Source organism: Diadema antillarum, unplaced genomic scaffold, assembly GCF_040938485.1.
Source record: "Diadema antillarum isolate AM-2024a unplaced genomic scaffold, OU_Dant_1.0 seq00000486_RagTag, whole genome shotgun sequence".
Classification (NCBI taxonomy): domain Eukaryota; kingdom Metazoa; phylum Echinodermata; class Echinoidea; order Diadematoida; family Diadematidae; genus Diadema; species Diadema antillarum.
In genome coordinates this window covers 310,057-323,767 of record NW_027271449.1, presented here as the reverse complement: position 1 = coordinate 323,767, position 13,711 = coordinate 310,057, and the positions used below count along the sequence as shown (strand labels likewise).

The 13,711-nt window shown below is 35.1% G+C and overlaps 1 protein-coding gene across 1 annotated transcript in view; it reads left to right on the top strand.

Moving 5' to 3' along the window:
* The window catches only part of LOC139733681 (delta(24)-sterol reductase-like), a 34,070-nt gene that overhangs the window by 2,757 nt on the left and 17,602 nt on the right, over positions 1-13,711 (top strand). The window contains exon 2 of the mRNA XM_071644493.1: positions 4,559-4,820. Coding sequence (XP_071500594.1) covers positions 4,559-4,820 — 262 coding nt within the window. The remainder of the gene's footprint in view (positions 1-4,558; positions 4,821-13,711) is intronic.

Genomic DNA, 13,711 nt, shown 5'->3' with positions numbered 1-13,711 from the left:
GTGACTTTGCTTCTTTTCTTTGTTAACTATGAGACGGGAACATGTTTTTTTTTTTTCTTGAATCTTTGCTTAGTAATATAGAGATATGCTTTTTCGCCTATCTGATTACAGCTTACACATTCCCTATATAACCATGGGGTTTTAATCCTAGCACTGCTCTTCCCCATTGCAACTGTATTAACGTCAACGAGAAGGAAGAACAAAAAATGTTAATGTCTTAAACATATAACTTACTGAAACATATATTACTATAATTATTATTATCATTATCATTATTATTATCATGTAGGCCTGATCTATGATGGTATACAGAGTAATAGTTGAAATTTCTCTAATGCACTGTATTTTTGTTGCCTTTTCTTCATTCAAAATGTGTTTTTCTTCTTTTTGAGATCATCAACGACATTACGACACAAATTTGAGTTTATTTTCTCCATTAAAAATAGTCAGGTAGTAAGTCATCATATTGGTTTATGATAACCGAAGATAAATATAATTAAAAAGACGTATTTCCCTACAGAATTCCTTCAACAATATAGTTCTAGAACAATTGAATGTTATTTTTATCCACGCACATTCTCTAAAATATCCTTTTCAATGACATTAATTGATGAAACTTACGTTACTACATTAATGTAGGGACCTGGTCCACTAGTTTTGAAGTAGATATCTTTGTAATCTCTAATTTTATTAGCTATTCATTGCATTTTCTTAAAACAATGTTAAATTCATTGTTTATACCTGAAATATGACATTAAAGCCAGGTTGAACATCAACGCCCACCAAACAATTTTTTTTTAAAGATACTATGATTTATGTCCCCTTTTACTGCATCCTCCAAACAAACAAGAACATACAGCTGTAAATGACTTTGATATGTGTTGACGGAGAAATTCATCAACATCATAACTGCAACAATTAAATTGTCTCAAATTAAATGGGCTTTTCCGTGGATTGTCTGTTATTAACATGACAACATCTTGAAACTTACGTTACCAAAATTTGAAACATACGTTACTTGATAAATTGAGTGATTTATTTCAAAAGAATAAACCTGTACAGCAAAGTAATAACTGGATTTTTACGGTGGAATCTACTGACTTAATAGAAGTAAAACATGATTCTATGAAAAACAACAACACATTTCCAACAATCAAATACTTACTCAGTTTTTCAACACATCATGTAAAGGTATTTTGCGCGCTGCCAATGCTCAAGATGCCAGTAAAAGAGGTTGCTGAGCTATCCCATGACCTCAAATCGACGGCACAGATTCGAGAAATATACATTTAGATGGTAATTGATGGTGTAATTAAGCTTTCTGTCATTTGGTGGTAACGTAAGTTACATCACGTATGTTACACTTTTGGATTAAATCGTATAAGTTAGTAACATAATAATGAATCTTTTGCCACCCATGGGTATGAGGACAATCTACTCCATTAGTCTCAACTCTAGAACAATCATTCCGAGCCATGCACCTTCATATTTTTTACAAAGATGGTAATGTATGTTACTTCTCTTAAATCTACCTTTTTAAAATCTATAAGTGCGAGATTAGCAGTCGCATGTCTTTTGAAGCTGAGGGATGAAATATTTTGTAACATAAACTTAGACCCCTTTTGGTCAGAAAAACAATACAATTGTGTAGTACTCACTGTAATAGCATTACCAAGTTTGGAGTACAAAGATGGTAACGTATGTTTCAGCAGATCTGGCGACACATTTCCATCAGGTATTTTGTTGTTAAAGAATGATACACTTAAAAAGTTGTGTTAGGTTTTCATAGAACGTTAAGCTACTTTTCTGAAACTGTGAGTAAGCTTCTTCTTTAAGCTCATATTTTCCCACAAAGTTGAGAAAACATAAAAAACCATCGTTGGCGACATGCACTTTGAAGCCTGTTGGCCGAACTTAACCCTCCACCAATGGCTTAGTGGTATAATCTCGCCTTCGAAATGATTTCAGTTTTTGTCTATATGTCCCTTGGCATCACATAAAATCACAGGAGCATTTTGAAAGAGCTTTTTATCTCTCCTAGGTGAGAAGGAACATAAGCGACACGATTTTTGACCAATTGCGCCGAAATAGTGGTTTTGGGCCTAAAGGTCACATGATCTCGTGGTTATGATTTGATATTCCCAGACATGATTGAGAAAGTCCTTGTAACTTGTTAACATTACTTACAACCTGTAGAACTTTTCTTTCAGCAAACCATCTCGAACTTGCCCAAAGATGGAAAAGTTCTTTGCCAAATTATTTTGAAATACAAAAACTGCTGATATTAGACAGCCTAATGTATGTTACAACTCAAGTTTAAACTCCAGAGTTCTAACTTCTATTTGGTAATTAGGGTTTCCAATAACACTACGAACATGATACTAATCAACAGTTACAACCATATAGACCATCATAGATCTAACAATGTAACATACAATTTACTTTCTCAATTTTTTTCCCCTTTAATTACAACCTACATACCGGCATCCATTGTTTGATTTATTAGGGTAATTAGGGTTTCCAATAACACTACGAACACGATACTAATCAACAGTTACAACCGTATAGACCATCATAGATCTAACAATGTAACATACAATTTACTTTCTCAATTTTTTTCCCCTTTAATTACAACCTACATTTGTACATACCGGCATCCATTGTTTGATTTATCATGTTTAACCAACTGAATCATATCAAAGTAGAATCTAAATGTAGTTTGAGGATCAGTAGAAATACAAAGTACAGATTGATCACAATGCCAAAATAAATAAGCATTGCTTTCCAACAATTTGATATTTTCGTATTCACATAGGCCCAAAGCAAATTTGTCTATGTATGACCCCCCCCCCCCCAAAAAAAAGTCATGATACACTGTGTAAGTGCATTTTAATAATGAGTGCATCGTAGTTATCATACAATTGTTATGGGATGCTAAGACCATATTTCCAAATAAATGCAAGTGGGGTAATCTAGCAAAATTTGCAGGAAAAAAAAATCAGAGAAAAATGTTGGGGGATGCAGGTTGTTGGCCTGGGAGGTTCCCAGTCTGTCCTTTTGGGGGCAATCAGAATGACAAAATGATGTCAGTAGACATTGTACGTATCAACCTCGTCACAAAGACATAAATGCAGTCAGCATTAATACCCAGTTCTTACACTATGCTTGAATGATAATGGTTTATGTACACCTGTAACTATTCCCAATTATTGTACAAATCGAAATGCAGTTACTTCAAAAGAACATGCACTGAAATATCTTTACTCTGGATTTTTTTTCCTGTATATTATTACCACCGATTAGTATTACCCATTTGATTTGCTTTTAAACAACAGATGGACTTTTATTTTGCAAGTTTTCCATCACTTTTTTGTGTTAGAAAAACAAACAGAAAAGTGAGCCATAGGTTTGTGTATTATCTTTTGATGTGATGATAATTCAATACCCGTTTAGAGTCTCCTTGTCTAAGAGGGCCTTAGGATAACGTCTGGAGGACATGGCAGATGAAAACAAGCACTTTTAAAAAAAATATGTGTCTATGGAAACCAATGGGTGGGCATTTCTCCTCAAGAGAGGCGGCAGTTTCTTGTATGTGTACATTATGCGCACTCAACCACGAACAGTGCAGGTCACCGGAAGTATGTGCTGTGTTCATTCTGAAACCATTCTAAAGGGTCCCGTCATCTTGCACTGTACAAGTGATGTAAGTCTAGCACAATTAACTTCAAAGGTTGTGAGTTAGAGTCGCGCTAGGTTGTCTCATATGGTCTTGTATTGGCTGTGCTAAAACCAGAGGGGACATGATAAAATTTCCAAAAGTCATTTTAATTCGTATGTATTTTATTGTTTTTGGAATTTCTTATGTAGTTCTCTGTTTTTCGACATTTGTTTTTTCTTTGTTTTTTTATTGGAAATTGTCACTGACCACATTTCTACCATAATTACACGCATAGCATAAAATCAATCAATTAAAGGGATCAATTGTAAAAGTAATCAGGCTTTTGTGACAGAACACTGTTTTCCATAAGAAATGTACACAAAATCACAAAATTGTGCTCGTTTTGGGGTAACATGCCATTACAAAAATGGATGTGGCTTCAAAAAAGTATGCACGGACATTGTAAATTTGGTCCCAAAAGTTGCGCGAGACTTGAACAAAGAAAGTCAAGAAGCCTCACGACGAGGCCTTCAGGCGTTACAGAATTATAGCTCGAAACGTTGGGGGGGGGGGGGGGGGGGGGGGCGGCCAGATTCTGCCCCCTCCCACCCTTTTAGGGTTAACCCAGACTCATGCTGTGTGCTTTTTGTCATGACCGTTAAGAGTTTCCATGGTCTGAGGTAAACACGGCACAACTTACTGGTCAAGGTTATGATGTGTTTAGGGGGACTCTAAACAGGGTACAGTTAAACATAGGTCAAGTGCTTTGAATAAGCATCATTTTGCATGTCGACTTCATGCTTGTCAGTCAGCCAGACTACAGTTTGCAAATTGTTACATGTTGCCTTGCAATTGATTACAAGTTTCATTTTCCACAAATCAAATTTGCACTGAATGCAGGTGAGAAAGTGGAATGCGGACAAAAGCCAGCAGTTGATGTGCACAGGCCGCCCCGGCTGGCAGACGATCAGTCTGCGAGTGGCCAAATACAAGAAGACACACCGGAAAATCTTCATCAACCTGGTGGACATTCTGGACGTGGACACAGAGCGACAGGTCATGCGGGTGGAGCCCCTAGCAACCATGGGTCAGATCACAGCCACGCTGAACCCCCTGGGATGGACACTTCCTGTGCTTCCGGAGTTAGATGACTTGACCGTTGGTAAGGCCATTGTTTGAACGAAGGCATCAACTAGAGAAACATAATGGATCTGTAAGCATGATTTTCATGATGAATTGTGAATGGATAGATAATACATATCGTCGCTTGGGTGACAAGACCTCATATCTACAAAATGTCAAATGTTCAGGAGAGTAAAAAAAATGGCAGCCAAAGCACTATCATCAAATGGGATAGCCTTTCATTTGACATGCCATGGTGGCTTCATTTTGGGGGTAAGAAAGTTAGGATTTGGACAGGACATCACTGAACTGATTATCTGAAATAAAGTCATTTTCACAAAAATTTGAGATACAATTGTACAAGGTCTTAACATCCTGGCGATGTTAAGTTTTGCAGCCTGCATCCACTTTTGATTGTACTAATCAGTCTCTCAATGTTGTTATTCACCTTATTCTCACTCCAAACTGTCCAAAGCATCTCCAGCAACCCATTTACAACATGTATGTAAGGCATTTCATAAAGCATTCTAAGGAGTGCTCCTGAACCTCTTTGAGCTCTTAATGAACAGACAGTTGGGACCTGGAGCACTCCATAGCATGTCCCTCTCACGCCTAGGCTCAGGTGCACTCCTGGGGGGCGTTTCATGAAGGAACTTGTCGGATAAAATATCTGACAAGTCAATTATATCCGACAAGTTTTGAGAAATTCTTTAGTCTGATTGGCTGATTTATCTGAACTTGTCGGATATAATTGACTTGTCGGACATTTTATCCGACAAGTTCCTTCATGAAATGCCCCCCTGAAGTGCCCTTTAAACTCTGTATAAATGGTCACCGATGTTTAGAGCATTCTGAAAGTGGTACGCAACCTGGGCTGTGCATTCAATTTACATAAATTAGAAGTTCCCTGCACATCTGAAGGTCATGACATTTTGATGCCCCTCTCAGCAACTGTGCGTGTGGTGTTGGCAATCAGCAACTCACTGTATTCACTGAACAGACACCAAGGGGTGGAGTGCTTCTCAAGCTGTCCTGTGCCCAGCTATACGTGTATAGATAGGGGTATACCTGTAGGTTATTTTCTCCTTCCTCTCGAGCTGACCTCACTCGTCCTTGCCAGTACACTGCATGCCTTTCCACTCTGCTGCACTCATCACAGCTCTGTTTATCACGTATTGCCCTCTGATGTAAGCAAACATGCATGGCCTATATAATTGGCAGGCTCCTGTTTTTTTTTTTAGCTAAATTTTATATTCCTTCGATGGTTACATCAGACTTGTCCCTCCTACAACGCAATTTCCATGTGTATATTTTTGTTGACTCTCTCACCCATACTACAAGTAGTCCTGTGTGCACTACATACAGTGTAATTTATGTATGGTACATACGAAGGCACATAAATTGTATTGTGAATATTCTGCCTGGATAAAAAGATCTGTAAGAATTTATTCCAAAATTATTTCATTTTTTTCGGGGGGGGGGGGGGGCACTAAAATGAATGTTGTGCTCCAGGACTGACATCTATGTGCTAACATACGAAGGTCAAATGATACATGTTCATTGCAAATGTTTTATTTTTCAACTGAATGGCCTAATATTGATTAGAAAAGATAACAAGAATAACACTAAAATTCTATTAAACACTGTTTTACACAATTTCTAGATTTGGTGGTGAATGTATGTAGGGCCTATTTGTTACTTGGACTAACAAAACTCTTGCATTTTAATATAGGCATGAAGGGTATTGCCATTGATTTCATTATTAAAGTGTGCTTTGACAAAGCAGTTTATCATACAATTATGCAATCGCGGCTATCATAAAGACTGTCATGATGAAGTTCTTATTAGTAGATTTCACAAGTCTTCAGCAAACTTTGCACAAACAAAACTTGTGTAAACTGTATTTCAAATTACAATGTAAAACAAGACTTTTGTTCGAAAGTTACAAAAAAAAACAACAACATGTATCAGACCTGGTGCAAAGAATTAATGATGACAGGAAAAGAAATTGTAGGTGTAGTTGAGTGGAAATGGAAAAGTAAATTAGCAAACAATGTGGTGTACAAATCGTCCATGTGTTTGGATGCTCTGCTACAGCACAATGGCCCAAGCTCCAATGTACCAGCACTGACTTCATGTCTTAGACTTACAATATTAAGCTCAGAATGTATGCATGGTACTCCCAAGTATCATTAACAATGGATTTATTGATCATTCACCAGCCTTTTCCCATTATTGGTGGATCCGATCAATGATGGCATTTGGCATTTTACAGCTGATGCTGTCGTCTTTGTTGTGTGTGTGTGAGAGAGAGAGAGAGACTGAATGCGCGCGCGTGTGTGTGTGTGTGTGTGTGTGTGTGTGTGTGTGTGTTTGATATTATACATTGTAACACGTCATTTCCAATCTCAAATGTATGTACTGTACATATTTTTGTCTTCTTTTTGTTGTTTACCTATTAGAATATGGCCATTTTTACAATCAGTGGTGTAAAACACGGTTTTGGCACTAATTTGTGTATAACTTTCTTATACACTGACAGATATGCATTATTTTTTCTCATAAACTTACCACCCACAGTGTCTACCTTGGGTACCTTAATGAACTTTCCTCTCTTTTTCTTTCAGATGTGGCATGCACTTACATGCTTGAAATCCAACACTTTTGGTGTATGCACTCTGACATGGTTTTTTTGTCAGACCTAGCATATTAAATTGTTCATTCCTTTTCATTATTTTTGTTGTTGTGGTGATAGACAGGTATCCAACATTAAGAACTATTATGTTTACCAGGTTCTGCTTTGTCTTCTTTAAAGACTGAAATTGTCCAAACTTTATGTTTCGGAGGTGACTTTTTCCGTTAACAATTAACCCCTCTTTTGATTTAGCTCTTGCTCACAATTATAAAATTCAACTTTGCTAATTTCCATCAAAACAGAATAGTAATCAATCTGACTTAACTTTGATCCAAAGATTATTTGATTCAAAAAGCTTATCATTTTTTGGTGAGTGTTTATAAATTTATGCAACTTTTCCGTTAACTTTTCTGTCACCTCCGAGACAACAGATTTATGTATTTGATTTTTTTATTCTTGACATCAGTTATACATTACATTTACAAAAATGTCACATATCCCCTCACATTATCTCTGAAGGAAGGTAGTAGAAATATAGCCTGTTGTTTTCATTTCGGAGCAATTTACAATTTTCCGTTAACACTTGTCACCTCCGAAACAGTCATCACCTCCGAAACAACAAGCGTATTATATTTGATAATTTCTCGAAGACAAAGCAATTTTGTTTGATTCTGTCCAATTGACAGGAATCTCTTTTGGATAAAAATAGTAATATAGCAACAGGAAGTGAGAATTTTCTAGAGATTAATAAAAGATCTAATAAAAACTAAGAATTACTGTTTCGGAGGTGACAAAACACTGTTAACAAGAGTTTTTGCTCATTTCTATTGAAGAGAAACCATATCATGTACACCAATGGTTTCATTTATTTTAGTAACATAAGTCTCAAAGTGGAGAAATCAACTAACACACTCTCACTCTTATTTTTATTACTATACTGTACGTTTTAGGGCAAATTTACATTTTTCCCCTTTTTTAACAAAGAGAATGCACAAAAGACACCCATCTGTTGTATATATAATATTGTAATCAAGATCAATTCTCCTGCTTTAGTTAAGTAAACATATAGATGCTTTCATCTTAGAAGCTTGATTTCCAATTTAAGCAATTTAGTTGTGAAGATTTACCAATCACAGCTTTCCATGTAGGTTGCTTTTTCTTGTGTTTCGGAGGTGACATTGTTTGTTAACACCATACTGTTATGTGATAGTGAAAGGCAAGACTTCAGTTCCTTTTCACTATCTATTAACATTTTCAAATACATTCAATATCTACAAAATCATCACAATAGAAGTGACTTTTGTATACCTAGCTCACCAGAATTCCCTTGATGCCAAAGTGATACATGTGGCAGTTCATGCATGACCTAGTCCACAATCTTTAAAAAAAAATCATAAAATAATCAAATTCCACAAAAAGGCCACATGCCTATAGCTGGTGCACAACTTGTTCTTGAATTCTTAGTTGTTGTTTTTCCATGTACAACATGGTAATCATTTATAAACAAAATTGTGATTTTTTTTTTTAAATATGACAAAAATTATTACATTTTTCAAGTTGAACCAACTGTTTATGACATTGTATTTTTCAAGATTATTGAAGTTATCTGACAACTAAAATGAACAGAGGAACAAGTCCCCAGGACTGGAAAGGGAAAAATCCAAAAACAAGATTTGTCATTCTATCTCAATATAATTTTGATGACGTGTTTACCTTGTTTTGTTATTATGTTTTATCTTAGAATTTGGCTTTAAGTACTGGAATTTCAAGGAAAAGAAAATGGTTTCTTAAAGGACAAGTCCACCTTCATATACAAACATGTGGATTGAGTGAATACAACAACATTAGTAGAACACATTATTGAAAGTTTGGGAAATTGGACAATCCATTCAAAAGTTATGGGTTTTTTTTAAGTATCTATGCAATAACTGCTGGATGAGACGACTACGACAGTGTATGATGTCACATACATGCAACGATATAAAGAAAATATAAGTGAATTTCACAAAATTTTACTTTTTGAAAAAAGTGCACATTTCTTCAACTTGCTACTGATGTATGTTAGGGCAATATTATTCACCCTGCCTTCCAAAAGAGAGAAGTCAAGTGTTCTTTTGTTATGCTAGAAAAGTGAAAATATGTTGAATTTTCTTGATACTTTCTCTATATCCTTGTACACGTGTGACATCACAAGCTATAGAAGTCTTCTCATTCAGCTTTGACTGAGCAGAAACTTCAAAAATTCATAACTCTGGAACGGATTGCCTTATTTTCCTCAAACTCTCACTGATGTGTTTTACTAATATTGCTGTATTTACTCAACCCTCGTGTCTATTGAGGTGAACTTGTCCTTTTTCGGTCCCTTATAGGGTTATTTGAGACCAGTTTGTGTCCGGGACCTTCTGTGAAGTTGATAGGTAAAATTACTGAACAAAAAAATATTTCCCCATAAGTTCACACAAAAGCATTATGCTGCTCTCTTCAGCTGGGAAACACAAACTGTTGTCTTAATAACCAAACTGTAAAAACTTGCTAAAGATTAGTATGAATTACAATCTAAAACAAAATATGAGCTGGTATCCATTATCATGAAAGAGAATAACTAAACAAAATAAAAAGTAAGAACTGAAAGAAAGAGCTTATATTTGAAAATTAAAGCCATGAGGAAAGACATGAATGTTCACAATATATTAGTTACATTGTAACACCTGAGAAGTTGGGTTGTCTCTGTGTTGTGTCACCTCCAAAACAATAAAATGATTTTTTCTTATCTTATACTTTTTACTCTCAAAAGTGACTAATATATATGATTTGCTGGTAATTTTCAAGCAATTCAGAAAGATACATAAAATATATTTTAGTAATGTCAACAGTTTAAATGAATCTGGTATATAGAAAATTTATCCCAGATGAACCAAACACCTTTCACCAGTATTATAACATTTGTATGGTGGCTATCAAGAATGATGAAGAATTCATGAACATCCTTGAATTAATCTATTTATAATACTATGTGCAAACAAAAACATAATACAAGTCAAATAAGAATTTTTGCTTTTGGCACTCATAACCTATGTCCCCACCAAAAAATTACAATGGTACCCTCCGCAACGATAACTTTAAAGATAGTGAATCAATCTAAAATACAATTTGAGGGATTGAAACTATAACTCATTGCCCACACCTTACAGAAAACCCCGTTCAATTTGCTTCAGAGGTCAAAGAGAAATGAGGATTTTTGTAGAGCATGTCGGGAATCCCTTCCCTCCAAGTTCTGTATACTAGTATTGTGTTTACACATTAATATGCAGTTCCAAGAGCATCCAAGTGCTAAACTTGGAAGAATCAGACTCCTGACATCCTTTATAACAATCCACATTTCTTTGAGACCACTTAACCAAATTGACTGGGGCTTTCTGCAAAATAGAGCTAAGATGTTATAATTTAAGACCCCAAAGTAGATTTTAGCTGATTTAATCATATTGGGTGCTATCAATGCAAAAGTCTAATTGTATTTTTTTTTTTTTTTTTTTTTTGGTGGGGGGGGGGGGGGGGCATACTATATGAATACTTGAACACAATGTTAACATTGAATGTCACCTCCGAAACAAAGTTATTCTTTTCTGGTGTTGTGGAATAAAATGTTCTGAGAGCAAAGAAACATTACTAAAATGATCTTACACCCTCATTTCAATTTAAGGTAGAAAATGGAATGCCAATTTTCTTCAGGTTACAATATCTAGCTTATGTCTGTCATATTCTTACTGTAAATGAATATTTCAACACAATGTTAACATTGAATGTCACCTCCGTAACGAAGTGATTCTTCCCTGGTGTTGTGGAATAAAATGTTCTGAGAGCAAAGAAACATTACTAAAATGATCTCACACCCTCATCTCAATTTAAGGTAGAAAATGGAATGCCATGTTTCTTCAGATTACAATATTTAGCTTACAACCTTCGTCCAAATGGAAGGCAAATTACTGGTGCCCGTGCTAATTAATGAAGTGTAAAAAAACACTCGTTCTGTGTGGTTTATCTGCTTGAAACAGGAGTTAATTTCTTGTTCTCGAGTTATGATTATTAAAAACATTGATAAAAAGAAGAAGTTTTGTGTTATTGTCACTTATTCTCAAAAAAACTGAGTGTTGATATTAATGTCACCTCGGAAACATTCTATTGTGTTAACTGTCACCTCCGAAACATCCATGTGTGAAAAATCCAAGATTTAAAGAAATGATTGGAATTTCATTTAACCTACATAGGAAGGTAGCCCTTCTTAAAGACTTGTTATAGTATAGAGTTTTACCTGGCTTGCCCTCCAATAAATAGTTAAAATCTTAAAAATTGCATGTCAATTGGTATTTTTACCAAAAATTTATAAATCTCATGTATTTTTTTTTAAATTCAATTTATATTCAACCCCCAAATTGTTTTGATTCACAAACTATATATTGTTGTTAACCATATAAACTTTGCATGGTGAAGTTTGACTACAGAGTTTTGTCATTATGGTGCAATTCATGAAAACAAAATTTTGCTTAAATTTACTTCAGGTGCCAGGGTTTTCCTTAAATTACACCAATAACTCTTCAGCTTTAAGGTCTGAAATGTTATTTTTTCAAAAATTTGAATACTTTCCAACAGGAATCAAACAGAATAATGAAAAAATATTTTGTTTGAAATTTTGACCCTCTGAGTACAAAAGTTACACCACTGATCGTAAAAAAGGCCATATGGAATGTTACTCATTATCTGGTGGTAGATGATTTATAAAGAAGGAGAGAGAGAAAGTATGCGTGAGAGAGAGAGACAGACAGATATACAGTACATACACTGTATTGTAGGCAGAAACAAAGAGACAGAGGTACAATATAATGTGTTTTGGGTGCGGCAAGTGTAGTGTAGCTCATGTTGCATGCTACAGTCCTACACCTACACATGTACAAGTACTTGCACATTAAATAAGACACTTTACAGACATACAGATCCAATTAATCAAGTCACCTTGGTTCATTTATCATAGTCACAGCATTGATAGAACAAAGATCACAAGTACTGTTGTTTAGGTTTCACCTTTTCCAATATTTGGTATGTACATGAAATATACCTTTGATACAGTCTCATTGAGTTTTTATGTAAGAAAATTGAAAGAAGAGTTAATACAAGTGAAATAAACAAACAAACAAATGAATGCCCTATACATGTAGTATTGAGGGTACTGTAGCCTTTAGTCCACCAAGAGGTACCTTCATATTATACTATACATGTATCTTGAATAAAATTAGTAATTTCATAAGAAGCGTTATCTTATGATATTAGAGCAGCATGCTCAAAATTATGTGTATGGCAGATATTGGTAATTGCTGCAAGGACGCTTACTAATCAAGAGGCCATTTTTGCATACTTCTCATTGACTCGTATTTTGTGATTATCTCTTGTAGATTGGTTGGAAGGGCCATTTTGAGAGGGAAAATATGTGCAGAATTTAAATGTAACAAAATGTTTCAGTAATGGGATTACTTGGTTCATTTTGGAAGAAACATTATACTGTACGAGCTGAAATTTTCGCGTACAGATATTTTCGCGAATTGCTACTTGGAGGACATTTTCGCGTGTTGTTAGTTTCGCGGTTGCAAGGGTCTAACTGAACTTAGTTATTCGTACATTGTTATTTTCGTGTGTCGTCATTTCGCGGTTCAAAGGCAATTCGCGACATTTGCGAAGATTTCAGCTCGTACAGTATATGATTAAGTTGTTAAATATTTTGAACTGTGAAAAGTTGCAATAATACAGGGGTATAAACACTTTCTTTTTTGACTTGTAAAAAGTTTGACCTGAAGTTGGAAATTTAGAAAATAAAATTCAGTCCAAAATCCAAGATGTCAGACATTTCACTCAAGTATGTGATAGTACTTATAAATGCACACTGTGCAAGTTGACTATTACACATACAACGTTTGTATATTAGTACATGTATGACATCAATAATGTCAGGTATAACATCAATATCTTCGATTGACCTTCAAAAAACATGGAAAAACAGAAATGCTCAATGTTTGTGTTTCCAGCAGTGTTCAGTGAGGACTGTTGGAAAGACGGAATGTCACATCCAGGGTCCAGGGAGCTTATTGTCATATACAAATGGATCTATCAGTAGATGTGCTTCTGTGGTAATGTTTGTTTATCTGATATTGATGTTTTGACTGATTGCAAACAATATTACTGTATGTGAGTGACAATAATGACTTGAAAAAAAAAAAACACACCTTAATCAAGAGAATTAAGGGGCATTA